Here is a 16398-nt window from a genome sequence, read left to right on the forward strand (position 1 = left end):
TTCTATTATTACTTCTATTAATTTTATTTTTTTACCTACGTGACTTTACCGAAAAAGCCTAAGAGTACTCACCTATCATACTCTAATGAAAATAGCTGTTACGAAAAGTAAAAAAAATTAACCCGTAAAAACAAAGTTTTTCACTATAAATCCTTTATATGCGTGGCGGCTAGAGTCCTCTCGTCCTCTGGCTTGAGATGGCTGCCACATATGGGTCAGATGATTGCCTGCCACCATTAAGCAATTGGTAATTAAATATAAAAAAAAAATTCCTAAAAAGTGTAAAGTTATGGAAACATTTTTTCACGAAAATAAATTGTCACGCACAACGAGTCTGTGTGCAAAATGTCAGCTCGATTGGATCACGGGAAGTGGGTTAAAAAACGACCGAAAGATTTGCACGGTCGTAAGCGCGCAAGCAAGCAAGCAAGTGAACTTAATATAAAGGATTTAAAAAATCAATTAAATAAATATTTAGATTTTCCCCCTGATCTGTGTTATAAATCTAATTTCTGTACGATTCCAATAATTGTATCGTCAAAATCTCCAAATTTGCGAAGCTCCACTGCAAATACAGGAAGAGACGAGAGGTGAGGCAGCGACGAGCTCAGCCTCCCCTCTGATTGCGCAACCCCTCAGTAACTGGATGGAGCGCGGGCAATAAGCGCGTGCCTGTTACTATCTCAGTATGTCACCAATGTAATGCTTGTCGACCCCTTCATTTCATGTCCTCGCCTTCCATAGTCTAGGTAACTTATTTCACGTACGTGTATAAATATATTTAGGCTCGCTGGTCTTCGTCATGAAACTGCAATGAAAAAGCACCAGGGTAGGCAGCTATCACATCTGCCTCACTGAGGGGGACGTGTCTAACACGCCCCCCTAGGCGAGGCCACGCCCCTCGACACACAGAGGACCGCAGAGCTTGGACAGTTGCTCCTCGCCGCGTTGTGGCTGTTGCCGTTCTTCGCGCTCCTTCCGTCGTTCCTCCTCGTGCCCGTCGTCTGCGTCTCTTCGAGAGTCGGCGCGTCACTGTGTTGCGCGTCATGAGCAGCTGACACATATTCATTGCAAGTCGTCACTTTCTAAGTTGTATTTGACGCCGAAGCCTAAGAATCCCACCGGCGCGATGACGTCACGCCTGGGAACGTCTCTCTTTTCCCGCGCACGGTGACGTCACGACGTCCGATTTTACGCGATGACGTCAAGACGTCCGGTTTACGCGATGACGTCACCCCCACCAGTTTGTCGGCGGTATCGTTGCAGAAATGTAACCGTGCCGAAGCGTCACAGCTAATTTACTATCAGTAAGAACAATAAACGTAAGTGATATTAACGTTATCGCGATAATAGCAACTCTGACCACCACCCCCCCCACGGCTAGAAAGGCTGCGGGGAGAGGCGATCGCCGTGGTAAGTTTTGTTCAAACAAAGTTTTGGGCGACTTCTGCAGCCGCGCACACGTGGGGGGTGTTACGAGGTTTCGCTCCCGCCATAAGAACGTGGAATGCACACTCCTGCGGGTGTTGGTTGTCGGGCACTGGGGTAGGAAACGCGAAGAGGTCCTCGCGAGCATCACCCGGGGCGCAGCGGTTTCATTGATATAGACCCTCGGTCACCTGAGGCCTGGTCCGTATGCGAGACTTTGATCCCCGTGTGAGTCCCTTGGTGTCGATACGAGTCTGTAGGGTTCTGTGCGAGTCTATGGGTCCCTCTGTGAGTCTATGGGTCCCTCTGTGAGTCTATGGGTCCCTATGTGAGTCTAGGGGTCCTCTGTGAGTCTATGGGTCCCTCTGTGAGTCTATGGGTCCCTGTGTGAGTCTATGGGTCCTGTGAGTCTATGGGTCCCTCTGTGAGTATGGGACTCTATGTGAGTCTAGGGGTCCTCTGTGAGTCTATGGGTCCCTCTGTGAGTCTATGGGTCCTCTGAGTCTATGAGTCCCTCTGTGAGTCTATGGGTCCCTCTGTGAGTCTATGGGTCCCTCTGAGTCTATGGGTCCCTCTGTGAGTCTATGTGTCCCTTTGTGAGTCTATGAGTCCCTATGTGGGTCTATGGGTCCTTCTGTGAGTCTATGGGTCCTTCTGTGAGTCTATGGGTCCTTCTGTGAGTCTATGGGTCCCTCTGTGAGTCTATGGGTCCTCTGAGTCTATGAGTCGCTCTGTGAGTCTATGGGTCCCTCTGTGAGTCTATGGGTCCCTCTGAGTCTATGGGTCCCTCTGTGAGTCTATGTGTCCCTTTGTGAATCTATGAGTCCCTATGTGGGTCTATGGGTCCTGTGAGTAAAAGGGTCCTTCTGTGAGTCTATGGGTCCCTTTGTGAGTCTATGGGTCCCTCTGTGAGTCTGGGTCCCTATGTGAGTCTATGGGTCCCTGTGTGAGTCTATGGGTCCTTCTGTGAGTCTGGGTCCCTATGTGAGTCTATGGGTCCTTCTGTGAGTCTGGGTTCCTCTGTGAGTCTATGGGTCCCTCTGTGAGTCTGGGTTCCTCTGTGAGTCTAGGATCCCTCTGTGAGTCTATGGGTTCCTGTGTGAGTCTATGGGTCCCTCTGTGAGTCTATGGGTCCCTCTGTGAGTCTATGGGTCCCTCTGTGAGTCTATTAGTCCCTATGCGAGTCTATGTGTCCCTATGTTAGTCTATGGGTCCCTATGTGAGTCTATGGGTCCCTATGTGAGTATATGGGTCCCTTTGTGAGTCTATGGAACCCAATGTGAGACTATGGGTCTCTATGCGAGTCTGTGAGTCCCAATGTGAGTCTATGGAACCCAATGTGAGTACGGAACTCAATGTGCCTGGCCCACCAAGCCCTATTTCAATGCCCTATTTGGCCCTCTGTAACGGAATAACTTCAACAGATGAATACATAATATCGTGGCCTTCAAGGAAACAATAGGAGACGTTTCAGGCAACGGCCCTTCATGGAACATGTTAGGCCATACAGCGAAATGAAAAGATGTATGCATCCCTGGTTTCGGGGGTTACGGTGTTAGGTTTGGGGGTACGCGTTTGGCGTTAAGGGGTGTGAGGTGTCAGGGATAGGGAATTAGAATTAGGGGTCAGATGTTGTGATTGGGTCTTTGGGTTACGGTGTGGGATTGGAAGTATGGTTTGGGGGGTTAAGGGTTTAAGTTGTCAGGGATTGGGATTTTGGGGTAATGGGTTCGACATCAGAGGTAGGGGTCTGATGTTGTGCATGGTCAACTCATACGGTTTACCATATACTTGTACAGGGAAATTGAGTTTTCAGTTCCATACGGTGTATAGCCGTTTCAATACGGGCAAAATATTTTTCAAACAATTTCGATGTGTTTGTGTTTCTCCCTTGTGATGGGAATTTGCAGGATGAACGTTATCGCTTTATAAGGGTCACGAGGTGATAAATAAGGTCTGAATTGGTCTGTAATAAGGTAGGCACTGATAAGGGGTTGACAGATATGTAAATGACTCAATTGGACATTGTGAACAAGAGCTGCATAACTCATCGGATTGCTCCAGTCTAAGTAAAGATTCTGATTCTGAATATAATTTTGGTTTGGGCTACCAAAGCAATTCTGAAAAGTAATATCGGCTGAAGAAACTTTAGTGTATAAGTGCACTGAAAGTTTAACTGCTTTAGTCACCGGAACTCACATAATAATGATGAATTCCACAGACTTCGACTAAAACTCCACAGGTTGCCATCGACTAAGACTGTGACTAAAATATAAAACGCTGACCAAATTCAAACTGAATGGGTGAGCCGGTGAGTGAGTGATTGGATGAGTGTGTGAGTGAATGTGCGAGCGAGTTATTCAGTGGGCAAGTTGACATTTTAGTGAAGGAGAGAGTGAGTGAGATGGTGAGTGACTAAGTGGGTGGGTGTGTGAGTGATTGGGTGGGTGAGTGGTTGTGCAAGTGAATAGGTGTTTTAGTGAGGGAGAGAATAGGTTAGTGGATGGGTGAAGAATAATAATAATGAAAATGTATAATGCTCATTCCACCCTAGGATCCCAATGTGCAATTCATGAAAGCAGGAAACAGAACCAGGGGCAACCGACCAAACTAAAGAGGGTAGGCCACTTTAAAGAGATGGGTTTTCAAATTTCTACAGACTCTTGATTTTCTGATTTCAAGTGGCAAAGCGTCCCATAGTTTGGGTGCCACGCTAAGTGAGTGATTAAGTTGGTGGGCGAGTGAGTGGATGGATTCGTGAGAAGAGGGGGGCGGGCGAGTGAGTGGGTAAAATTTGCGCAGGTTGTCATCAGCCCCACAAACACTTCCGCCGACCCTAAAGCACGCCGGCTCTATTAACGCCGCTCACTGTCTTGAGGCTCAGGAGCCGGCGCCCAGTCTGCGCTTGCGGTTTTGGCGGGCGGACACTGCCCTCGAGTGGCTGGTGCTGCCACGCGCGAGGATGGAGGAGGAGGAGGAGAAGGAAACGCTGGTGCGGCTCGGAGCGCTGGTGCCGGGCCGGGAGGCGGTGCTGCGCACCCTGCTGCAGCTCTTCGGACAGGTGTCCCTGCCTCCCGTCGCTCACCCCGCTCGCGCTCCGCTGAGCAGATCACTACGGGGAACTGGCGTCTGTGCCGCGCCTGTAATCCTGCACTGGAGGCAGCGAGGGTTGGTGGATCGCGCAAATCGCGAAACTCTCCCATCCCTGGGCTTGCGTGGCCAAGACGGCAAGTGGGTTAATATCCACCTGTACGGGGAGCGAGTGTTGCACGCGTGGATTTTCACCGTGCACTCTGGTGTCTTCCCATGTGTATGAACACTCGTTCGTGGAGTTGGCCAAGATATCTCGGTGTAGGACCCACACAGCTTGGGCAATAGACGGTGTCAGTTCTGACTGACTTCCACGTTTGGCAACGATTAAATCAAAACGAGGGCTTAAGATGCAAATTGTATGAAATTATGTTGTATTAAATAAATGCTTCTATTATTATTGCTGTTTGATGCTCATAATTTTTTCTATAATTGCAGCCTGAACACTACTCATACCCCTCCATATTTATTTATGGCAACACGTCGACCGGGAAGACCCACGTCATGCAGACGCTTTTGAGAGAACTTCAGGTACGGCTCCGACTGATCGCGGCAGAAGCCGGCTCGGTTTATCGACTCGCGATCTGAAGGACCGCGAGTTCGAATCCCCGGTCAGGGTTTCGACTTTATGATTCTGCACATAAACGTCTTTCCTGCTGCCTTGGTGTTCCTTGGTGATTCTACCAAATCTATAAACTATAAACTATTTTAAATTTCACCAGGTAAGGCCCACTGAGCTATGTAGCTCTTTTTCAAAGGCGACCTGGCCACAAATGATAGCTCAACGAAGTGGCTTATCATGTGGACATTTATAGCAGCCAAATACTCTAAATGCATTTTGATTCTAAATGTGGAGGGAACATCCGAAGGACCCAGAGAAAAATCCACGCGTCCTCGGGGAGAGAGAGACATGCAAACTCCAAATATACAGCAAGTGTAAGGGTCGGGATCAAACCCACAACATCTGGTATACCAGGCGAGTTAGTTAACATCTCGTCATCATGGTGCGCTTTTCCCTGTTGGTAATCTGGCTGAACCATGGCCGCATGACTTCATATTTCCTGACTAAAATGCAGACGAATTCCACATTACCACATCAAAAGCAATATGTATGATTCCACTCCTCCACAACCACAGGTACGGTACAAATTCCGGTCTGCGTTCTGTGTTTAACCGAACGCCGCCGCCACCGCTCTGTTTCTCTCTCTGTGCCGCCAGCTGCCGCACGCGTGGGTGAGCTGCGTGGAGTGCGTGTCGCCGCGCCTGCTTTTCGAGCACGTGCTGGACCAGCTGGTGGGGCTGTGCCCCGACAGAGCCAACTCCGCCCACCAGCGCTGCGACAACCTCAGCATCTTCACCAGGGCCTTCCGCACCGCCGCCGCAGCCGCCCAGCACCGCCTGCGCGGGCGCACGGTCTACGTGGTGCGTGGCCGAAGCTCGCATCTCACGATGGCTTGTGTGTTCGGTGTCATGTTCGTCGTCATAAGCATCGTCAGCAGCAGCAGCCTCACTGTCGGCAGCAGTACCGAACACAGGGGCAGTAGGTCTTTGTCGTATGTGGCCAAAGTTCGCTTCTTACCCGCACTTGCCAGCAATGTCTATCATGGTCATCATCATTGTCTATCATTGTCGTCATCATCACTACCAATGTATATCATGATCACCATCATCGTCGTCATCAATGTCTATCATGGTCATCATCACCAATGTCTGTAATGGTCATCATCATCATCATCGCCAATGTCAGCTGCAGCAGCTCCTGCTGCCCCTATGAAAAAGGGACAACGCACGTTGACTCGGCGGCGCGATTCCTTCCTGTGCAGGTGCTGGACAAGGCTGAGTACGTACGGGACATGGACTCCGGTCTGCTTGGTGCGTTCCTCAGGCTGCAGGAGCTGGTGAGTCCGTCGCACTCGTCACCGCCGCCGTCGTCGCCACCGCGTTGGTACGCTCCGCACGTCGCCAACCCTTCCGAATTGTGCGCGAGGGCACGGGGTCGGAAACCTGCGGCTACGGAACCGCACGCAGCTCTTTAAGGACTGCTGGCTTCGTGACGTCATTTAACGAGGACCCCACCGTCTCTCGTATTCACCGCACGGTGCATTGCGGCTCTTTGATATATTGAGTTTCTTTATGAATTGGAAAAAAAATGGCTCTCCTCGTTTATTTTTGTTGCCAACCCCTGCGCTTTGTTATGGCCAAGTATCTAAACCCTTTTACATCTCGTGACGGTGGCTAGGAGATGTTAACTACCTCGCCTGGTATACCGTGGGTTCGATCCCAACTCTGTTCGTCTGCTGTATATTTGGAGTTTGCGTGTCTCTCTCCCCGTGGTCGCATGGAGTTTTCTCCGAGACCTCCGGTTTTCCCCTCCAAATTTCGGTCTCGAGGGCAGTGCACACATCTTCCAAGCATGTTGGCATTTGTTTTCCACAAGTGTGTGTGTGGTTACTGTAGACTGCCATCCTCTACGATGCCAGAAAGGGTGCTTTTTAAAAAAATCGCACCTCTGATTGGCACGGTTGGCTACGTGCGGTGAGAAAGAAGTTTAACATACAGTCATGGGGCATACATGAAAAGCCTAGCGCTTACATCGGTAGCGTTGGCAAAGGCGATGCTGATGGAGCGCTTTCAGGCTTCTAAACTAAACTATAAACTATTTTAAAAACAATTTTATTTTGCCAGGTAAGACCCCACTGAGCTATGTGGCTCTTTTTCCGAAGCGACCTGGCCACAAATAACTCAAAGAAGTGGCTTATCACGTGGAGATTTATAGCAGCCAAATCCTCTGAAGTGCGTGATTTTGATTCTAAATGTGGAGGGACCCGGAGAAAAGTCCATGCAACCACGGGGAGAGAGAGAGACACCCAAACAGCAAGCATCAGGGTCGGGGGATTGAACCCAAGACCTCCTGTATACCAGGTGAGGTAGTTAACATCTTGCCACCACAACCCCCCCAGTGACTGCACAGGGCTTCTAGCCAACCATGGCAATAGGAAGTGCGGGCCTCTAGCCCTGCGCAGTCACAGGGCTGCTGTGCGGTCAGAGGTCACCAGGCTGTGCGGTCAGAGGTCACAGCGCTGCTGTGTGGTCATAGGTCACCAGCCTGTGCGGTCAGAGGTCACGGCTTCTGTGCGGTGAGAGGTCACAGGGCTTCTGTGCGGTGAGAGGTCACGGCTTCTGTGCGGTGAGAGGTCACAGGGCTTATGTGCGGTCACAGATCACGGCTTCTGTGCGGTGAGAGGTCACGAGACCTCTGTGCGGTCAGAGGTCACGGGGCTTCTAGCTTCTAGCCCTGTGCCGACGTGCCATGACCAGGGCGGCGTAACCACGTCACCCCCCCCACCGTCCCGCTGATCCGTGCCGCGCAGACCGAGTGCAACGTGACGGTGGTGCTGCTCAGCGAGCTCGTGTGGGAGAATTTCCGCGGGGATACTGGTTTCTACGAGCCCATCACCCTGCACTTCCCCGTCTACACCAAAGGTGTCGCCCCACCAATAGACGTCTTCACGATTGCCGTGCCGCAGTACGTTTGTCTCGTTTGTGCAGTGCCTCGGTCGCACCGTCTGATTTGTACCGTCCCGTTTGTAGCGTCTCGCCGTGTCTCACCCCACACTTGTATCTCACCACGCGATCGTCTTGTCTCACCTCATGATCGTCGTGTATCGCCCCACGCTCGTATTCTTGCCTTCAGGGGAGCTGCAGCAGATCCTGTGCAGAGACCAGCCCCCGGAGGTGACCTCTGACCTCTACACCACCTACGTGAACATCCTGCTGGGCGTGTTCCACACAGTGTGCCGCGACCTGCGCGAGCTGAAGCACCTCGTGAGCGATGCATCTCCCGCACACAGCCAAACGCCAATCACCAGCGGCAAACACCACCAAACAACGGCAAACACCGCCAAACAGCGGCAAACACCACCAAACAGCGGCAAACACCGCCAAACAACGGCAAACACCGCCACTCGTCGTCGTCGTCATCGTCGTCATTGTCGCCATCGTCGTCATCGTCATCATCGTCGTCATCGTCGTCATCATCATCGTAGTAATAGACACGAGCGTAACAACTACTTGTGCTTTTCTCTCTATCCTTGCCGCAGGCCGCCTTGAACTTCCAGAAGTTCTGCGAGCCCCTGCAGAAGGGTGAAGGTGAGAGAGCCCTGAGTGGACGAGAGCCAGATGCATGAGCCCTCACCCCCCACCCCACCCCCCACCCACTCTCCCTGCACCGGGGTACGGTACAAATGCCAGTCTGCTCCTCCGTTCTGCGGTTAACCGGACGCCACGGCCGCTGACGCATGCTCCCATTGGCAGGCGAGTGGGCTGGCGAGTGGGCGAGCGGGCAAGCTGCTCACGTGACGGAACTTTTTACGTAACGCTCGCCGTTTGTGAAATGCTGGAGGAGTTGGAAGGAAGGCAAGGGTGAGGCGATATCTGCGGCCGCCTGGAACGCCCTTCCGATATTAGGAAGCCACTGGGAGCTATGCACTTTTAAATCATCTAGATTGAAAAGCGATTTCTTTAGAACTGATTTTTGTGTTTAGTTTGTTGTTATCCTTCCCGTGCACCTCCGATTAGCGCGGTTGGCTACGTACTGTGCGAAAGAAGTTTGACATATGTACGTACCTAACCAGCCCCCCCAATCCCCCCCTGGGGATAAGTGGATGGATTTGCCGCACGCCTCTCTCGCGGATAACGGGGATGCCGTTCTGCAAAAGACTTATCTGAAGTCACCAATAATAATAATGGGTTTTCCCGGAGCCCTACAGCTGCCGCCAATAGGAGTCGCGGATAATGTGGCGCGGCGGATAAGAGGGGGGAAAGCCCTCCTCCTCGTGGCGATCATCGCTCGTCAGCGTCGCACGTGCCGTCCACCCCCCCCTCGCCCACCCTCGCCCGCCCCCCCCCGCCTCCCCCGCCCCCCCCCCGCCCCCCCCCCCGCGTCGTTGCAGCCACGGCGACGGACGTGCACAAGCTGTGGCGGAATATCGAGCCACACCTCAAGAAAGCCATGCAGACCGTGCACCTGCGGGAGGTCTCCAGGTGCGGCAGCCAACGCAGGGGGGGGGGGGGGGGGGTCCCGGCTGTGGGCTGTCCGAACCCACGGCCGCACGCACGCAGGCGGGCAGCAACCGACTGCCTACCTGTGGATGTGAAACGCTCGTTGACTGGCTGAAAACATCTTGATATGTGGGGCACCGCAGAGCTTGGGCAGTTGTTGGCAGCGCCGGCTCGCCCCCACTGCCACGGCGGGCGCGGAGTTACGAGCTGAGAGATTGCCTTCACTATTCCCAACTTCCCGTGCCCGTCCAACGCTCTTCGTCATCGTTAACCACCCACCGCCGCTTTCGCCGTCGTTTATTTGACCCATCGTCATATTCGTTGTGCACGACCTTGGTGAAGGCGCTGAACACGTTTTTTGTTGTTATTTGTACGGCGGAATAGCTGTGATGAGATGAGTTGTTGAGAAGCACGGCCCGTGCTATGTACGAATTAAAATAAGATCAGAAGGTGATTGCTTTGCAGCTCGAAATGAGCATCGAGACATCCGGAGCTCCTCTCCTGTTGTACAGCCCTGCAGAGGCAGCGGTGGAAATTCCACATTCCTGCGGTTGAGTCTCGTCTCTCCACAGGACAACTGCTGTTGACTTTCCCCACAAAGTGGTGCGCTCTGTTTTATTCACCCCGGAGGCACGATGGGTTTGGTGGAGTCAACCTCCAGCCACGATTTGAACTCCCGACCTTCCCATGAGCTTAGCGTGTTGAGTTTTACCGAACCAATGATAATTGCCGCGTCAAACACTCGCACACACATGGCTATGTAATTTAGTTTGGCTGTGTTGGGTGGTGGAGGCTCTTGCGAGAGTTAGCCGCATCATTTCTTGGCCTTAACCCAAATATTATGAAGCTTCCTATTGTGAGCCTATTGTAAACCTTACTCTTGCGAACCTACCGATTGTGGCCCTTACTATGGGTGAGCCCACTCTAGGGACCCCTTGACTTGTCTACAAACCCACACAGGGTTCCCTGGATAGACCTCTTTCCGTGAGCCCATGGCCTGACTACACTCACCTAAGAGGCCTTTATATTTGTCCACACACACATATATATATATAAACACAACACACACACTCGTGGACCCAACCTCTGAATTGTCAGAGGGCTGGTGAACCTAGCATGAGACGCTGCATGCTCAATTTCTCGTGTGCTTGCTCGCTAACGCTGTCGCTTGCACGCCGCCGTGTGTACCCTGTTGTGATCAGCGCGCAGTGGGAGAAGATACAGCAGCAGCAGGAGGATGTGACGCAGATCAAGGGTACGTCTTGCGCTCGCACTGCCCGGCTAGCACGCGGTTGGCTACGTACGGTGCGAAAGAAGTTCAACGTACACGCATGCACACGCGCATCTCCTGGCGACGCCGCTCGTTTGCAATCGCCAGCGAAACGTCAAACTCAAATCGTGCAACGGCGCGGCTTGGCTCTCTTAAACGCCTCCGGTGTGCTGAAGCGGCAACACGTTTGGCACGTTCTGCTCGCGTGACAAACCTTTGCCAATTGGCCGTGTCGGGGGGGAGGAGGAGGTGGTGGGTTTAACGGCGGCGGCGGCGGCGGTGGTTGCTCTCCGCGCTCAGGCCCGTCGGCGCACGCCCACGTGGAGCTGCCGTTCTACTCCAAGTTCCTGCTGATCGCCGCGTACCTGGCCTCCTACAACCCGGCCCGGACGGACCGACGGTTCTTCGTGAAGGTGCGGCTCACAATCAGAGTCTTTATTTATCCTGGAGAAATCCGGTGAGCTGCGAGGGTGCCACGGTAGCTAGGAGATGTCAGCTACCTCGCCCGGTATGCAGGAGGTCGTGGGTTCGATCCCAACCCTGACCCCTGTATATTTGGAGTTTGCTTGTCTCTCTCCCGTGGTCGCGTGGATGTTTCTCCGGGTCTTCTGGTTTTTCCCCTCCACATTTATATTCAACATCGCGTGTTTAGAGTATTGCTTGCTATATATTATCACGTGATAAGCCACTTCGTTGAGCTATCATTTGTGGCCAGGTCACTTCTGATAAAGAGCATTGTAGTTCAGTAGGCCTTTCCTGGTTAAAGAGTAGAAATAGTAAATAGCAGGTAGGGCTCACTGGGCTATGTAGCCCTTTTTCAAAAGTGACCTGGCTATCGCAAATTATAGTTCAATTAAGTGGCTTATCATTGTGGAAATTTCTAGCAGCCAAATGCTCTAAACGCATGTCGATCCTAAATGTGGAGGGAAAAGCCAGAAGACCTGGAGGAAAATCCTCGCGAGTACAGGTAGAGAGACACGCAAACTCCAAATATACAGCAGGCGTCAGGGTGGTGATCGAACCCACGACTTTTCGCACACGGGGCGAGGTAGTTAACATCTCCTAGCCACCGCGGGGTGTGGATGCGTCACAGGAGACCTGATATCCACGAGTGCACCTCACAGCTGCCGAGCCGCTATGTCCCTTCATCAAGCCGGTGCTGTACGATTGCCTGGACACGAGAATTTACCGTAAATTTGCCGTGAATGTTGGTGAAGCGGTGGAGGGGGAGGAGTGGACATTCCCAGTTTTGATATCAAACTCGGATCGCCGGGTTCGGGTGCTTAGTGCGGCGCTTCAACCACTTGATCACGTTGACGATGTTGACGATGTTGACGATGCCTTCTTTTAGCCCCTCCCCCCTCCCTCCCGATACGTTCCATTCATTGGCTACCACATTCTGATAAGCTCCCCCCCCCCTCTCCTCCCACCCCCCCAACTTGTATTTAAGGGCTTGCATCTTGAATCCTTGCCTCACTTGATGCAGCAAATCTGGCTGTGACAGTCCCACCTGATGACGGAGACTTGTGTTGCCTCCGAAACGTCGTGATTTTATTGTTTTATTTTTATTAATTTTTATTTAATTTTTTACCTACGTGACTTTACCGAAAGAACTAAGAGTATGAATCCTTGCAGTCACGAAAGCTTCAAATCTAGAATTGATGTTGACTACGTTGACGATGTTGCTGCTGCTGCTGCTGTGTTTCAGTTCTCCGAGAAGAAGAAGAAGACGTTCGTGAGGCGTGAGAAGGTGAGGGCTCTTCATGTCGTCCCGTCCCCTCCTCGCCTCCTCCGCACATTACACGTTGCAGCCCGGGAGGTTCGAGGGTCGGGTAGACGATGAGCCGGCACCTGGGTTCAAAATACCGGGTTTCAGCCGCCCGTCATTGAACCGGGTTTTCAGGGTTTATAGCGGCCAGTCCATGATCTCCACGGGTCGCTCGCCCAAGTGACTGCTGCGCAAAATAAAAAAGAACCCGCGAGCACGTTCAGTTTGGTCGCGCGCTTATTTTGGCTGAAGTGCCGAATCGTCGGACTGGCACCGCACGCATCTCCCGAAAATCTCTCCCATCGCACGGTGGCATGTCGCTTGCACGTAGTGCCAGGTCGCTCCGACGACGTCACGCCTACATCACACCTACATCATGCCTACGTCACGCCTCCCCCCACCCCCCCACCCAGGACTTGTACCCCGCACGGGGAAGTGCTCGCGAAGCCCAAATAGAATGTGCAACGTTAACTGGCATTAGCCAACACATCCCAATGCTGCACGTCATGGCAACGTCACCCCTCCCACCCATACCACCCCCTCCCACGCCTCCTGAAAACTAGTTTTGAAACTCGCAAAACAAACGCGACGTGGACTATCGCCGCCCCAACCGCTAACCGCCCCACCACCACCAACCATGTCCTCCTTCCTACCTCCCAGACCAGCAACCACCTCATTGGGCCCAAGGCCTTCCCGCTGGACCGCATGATGGCCATCTTCTACAGCATCGTGGACGGACGCGTGGCGCCCACCGCCAGCATCTTCTCCCAGGTACGGCGTCCCTGCGGTTCCGTACCGGGGGGTGCGTACGGCACAGCTGGCAGGCCAGTCCACTCAGGGAGCCTCCATTTAGTCGGTGGAGGATGGGGGGGGGATTCCTCAGAAATCATCGTCGTTTTCATCATCATCACCTGCCGGATTAAGGTATCCCAAAGCGGTCGCCTCCCCCCCATATCTCTGATTAGCACAGTTTGCTACGTTTTGTGTGAAAGAAGTTCCAAAGACAAAGATCCCCCATATAAATCTTGACTTAAAGCTTTCGTGACTGCAGGAATTCATATTCTTTGGGTCTTTCGGTAAAGTCACGTAGAACAAAAATAATTAACAAATTAATAAAAATCCAATAAAATAAACTACGACGTTTCTGATGACGATTGCTTGTGTTGCGATCAAAACGTCGTAGTTGTTAATTTTTTTGTTCTACGTTACTTTACCGAAAGACCCAAAGAATATGAATCCCCCATATACCTTGAACACACTGTTGGGGCAATTGCTGTTAGCGAGCACCTATGAAGGCCGACACGGTACACGAGGGGTTGGTTGGACAGCACCACGCCCGACCGCCTTTGTCTCCCCAGTGGCGATGTTTACACACCGCACCAGGTAGTCATTTGAGGCTCAGTCGACCTAGGGGAGAAGGCCCAGGACCGGTTCAGATAATCGTCACTGGTGTCGGCCGTTATAATCGAACTTGGGTTGCCGGGTTTGTAGCGCAGCGCGCTAATCGCTGCTGCACCCCTCCCCACATACACACATATACAGAGTGCTGATGGGACTATCGTTTTTAATAGAAGAACGGATAATACACTGTAACATGATAACAAATGTATGTTAATAGCTTCAAAAAGTCTCTCCACTTGTTCGCCATCATTGTCAACGCATGGCCTGGAATCTTCTCCAGGTGGTCTCCAGAGCCCGGAGGCACATTTCGTTGTTGCAAATTCTCAGAAGTGTTCGCATTGTTTTGCTAGCACCCTGTACATGCATTTCTCGGGGTCTCGAGATGCAGTGATCCCGTCTAACTCCCGCGTACGGGCCGAGTTAATCGCTCCATCTCTGTGGCGGACGTCGCCCCACGGGCGTCTCGTCTCCTTTGGCTGACGCTCTGTCCTCATCCGTTGTCGTGAAGTGGCCGAGGTGGGCAGGACAAAGGGGCAGTTGCTCTACGCTCCGAATGGATCCCTCACCCCGTGGCGCGACACCGATACCACAAATCGGCGTACAAACAACTTCTCGCGTAAGAAATGCCACTTTTGGACCGTCGCCTCTGCGGGAGGGCTCGTGCGAGTGAGAGCGCCGAGTGAGGGGTTCTCGGGAGTAGTTTTGCGACGTCCTGTTCCGCGGGCGGCTCGGCTCGTTCTCCGCGAGAGAGTTTTTTTCCGTCCGTGCGCGCCCCTCCCTCCTCCCCCAGATCTCGTCGCTGGTGAGCCTGCAGCTGCTGACGCTCGTGAGTCACAGTGACCAGATCGACAGCCCCAAGTACAAGTGCACCGCGTCGCTCGACTTCATCCGCGCCATTGCCAGGTACAGCGCCCGCCGGCGACCGCGACGGACGCAGCTCGCTCGCGCCCACGCACGTGCGCAGCCGTTCCCCCGCGCTTCGTCGGGCACGTTCGGTTTTTACGCGCGCTTAGCATTCATCAACGAGCCATTGATCGTCGTTATTTGGACGGCAGGATGGCGCGGCGGCATCACTTGTCGCCCACAGCGGCATCACTTGTCGCCCCCAGCAGGAAGGAAGCCTGGGTTTGATCCCGGGCTGGAGCGCCTCTCTGCGTGGAGTGTTTGTCTTCTTCCCCTGTTTTGTGTGGGTTTCCTCCGGGTTGTCCCGGATTCCACCCGTAGCTAAAAAAGAAAGGCGCACATCGTTGTAACTGGTATTGGGCCAAAACATCGCAATGCTAAACCATGTACCTGCAAATTATTCGATTGGGATTTCAGACTGCAGCAGCAGCAGCAGCAGCGTCGCCCCCCTACTGTGAAAGCTTGGCAGGACCTCCCTGAAACAAAAGTCTCGTGACTCGCTGCGGCTTTCCGGGGATAAGCAAGTGGAATCATAACGGTAATAATAATGAGTTTGAGGGAGATGTCTTGATGGCGCGCACGTTTGTCAAATTGTTCCCCCTTTCCAGGACGGTGAACTTCGATGTGGTGCGGTACCTCTTCGACTTCGTGTGAGGACGACGGCGGGCAGGGCGAAGGGGAGCCGCCGTCGGACACAGCACGGTGGGGGGGGGGGGGGCGGAGAGGTCAGCTCGACCGATCTCGCTCGCTCCGGGGAGTCCGCCGACAGACCGACCACAATGTCCGTCCGTCCTGACTGCGTTGCAGCGCGCGGTCGCAACGTGTGCGTGCGTGCGTGCGAATGCATCCGCGCCGCGTCGACGCCGCAGTGCTGGCTCGCCTCGCACGGCCGTCGTGCGGGTCGGGTGTAAAGGAGCGGGAGCTGGAGGACGAGGAGGGTGCAGACCAAACAATAGGAGGCTCTCATCTTGTTGCCGTGTACACCTGGGCCCTGTGCTCCAGGCTCGTCTTTCGGTAAAGTCACGTAGGTAAAAAATGAAATTAAAATTTATGAAAATAAAATAAAAAATCACGACGTTTCGGAGGCAACACAAGTCTCCGTCATCAGGTGGGACCGTCACAGCCAGATTTGCTGCCGCTTGATGCAGCAAATCTGGCTGTGACGGTCCCACCTGATGACGGAGACTTGTGTTGCCTCCGAAACGTCGTAATTTTTTATTTTTATTAATTTAATTTTTTACCTACGTGACTTTACCGAAAGAACTAAGAGTATGAATATTTGCAGTCACGAAAGCTTCAAATCTAGAATTAAGTTTGAAGTCACTTTGGCGGAGAGCTCTCGCGACGCACCTGACCGCAACGTCACGCGCTTTGTCTCGCGTCGGAAGCTTCCGACTTGCGCCTGGCAGCCATGGGACGCAGCCCGAGTGTAGCTACAAGATACGAGCTGAGGGTCTCTTTTTTGTTTGGTTTTACT

The 16398-nt window shown here is 52.8% G+C and overlaps 1 protein-coding gene across 2 annotated transcripts; it reads left to right on the forward strand.

Moving 5' to 3' along the window:
• Window positions 1–1199: 1199 nt before the first annotated feature.
• On the forward strand, window positions 1200–16013 carry ORC5 (origin recognition complex subunit 5). Of its 2 annotated transcripts, none has more exons than XM_078612241.1 (15): window positions 1200–1413; window positions 4307–4489; window positions 4957–5049; window positions 5737–5940; window positions 6342–6416; window positions 7890–8001; window positions 8213–8343; window positions 8619–8667; window positions 9471–9561; window positions 10782–10834; window positions 11150–11262; window positions 12558–12599; window positions 13278–13388; window positions 14809–14921; window positions 15530–16013. In XM_078612241.1, the coding sequence occupies exons 2-15, from the start codon at window positions 4391–4393 to the stop codon at window positions 15573–15575; spliced, it is 1332 nt and encodes a 443-aa protein (XP_078468367.1). In that variant the 5' UTR covers window positions 1200–1413; window positions 4307–4390; the 3' UTR covers window positions 15576–16013. The 2 variants fall into 2 exon arrangements, with proteins under 2 accessions (XP_078468367.1, XP_078468369.1); XM_078612243.1 differs by having other exon boundaries at window positions 4313–4489.
• Window positions 16014–16398: the final 385 nt, after the last annotated feature.

The sequence above is a fragment of the Lampetra planeri genome, chromosome 38 (genome assembly GCF_965212315.1).
Source record: "Lampetra planeri chromosome 38, kcLamPlan1.2.h2, whole genome shotgun sequence".
Classification (NCBI taxonomy): domain Eukaryota; kingdom Metazoa; phylum Chordata; class Hyperoartia; order Petromyzontiformes; family Petromyzontidae; genus Lampetra; species Lampetra planeri.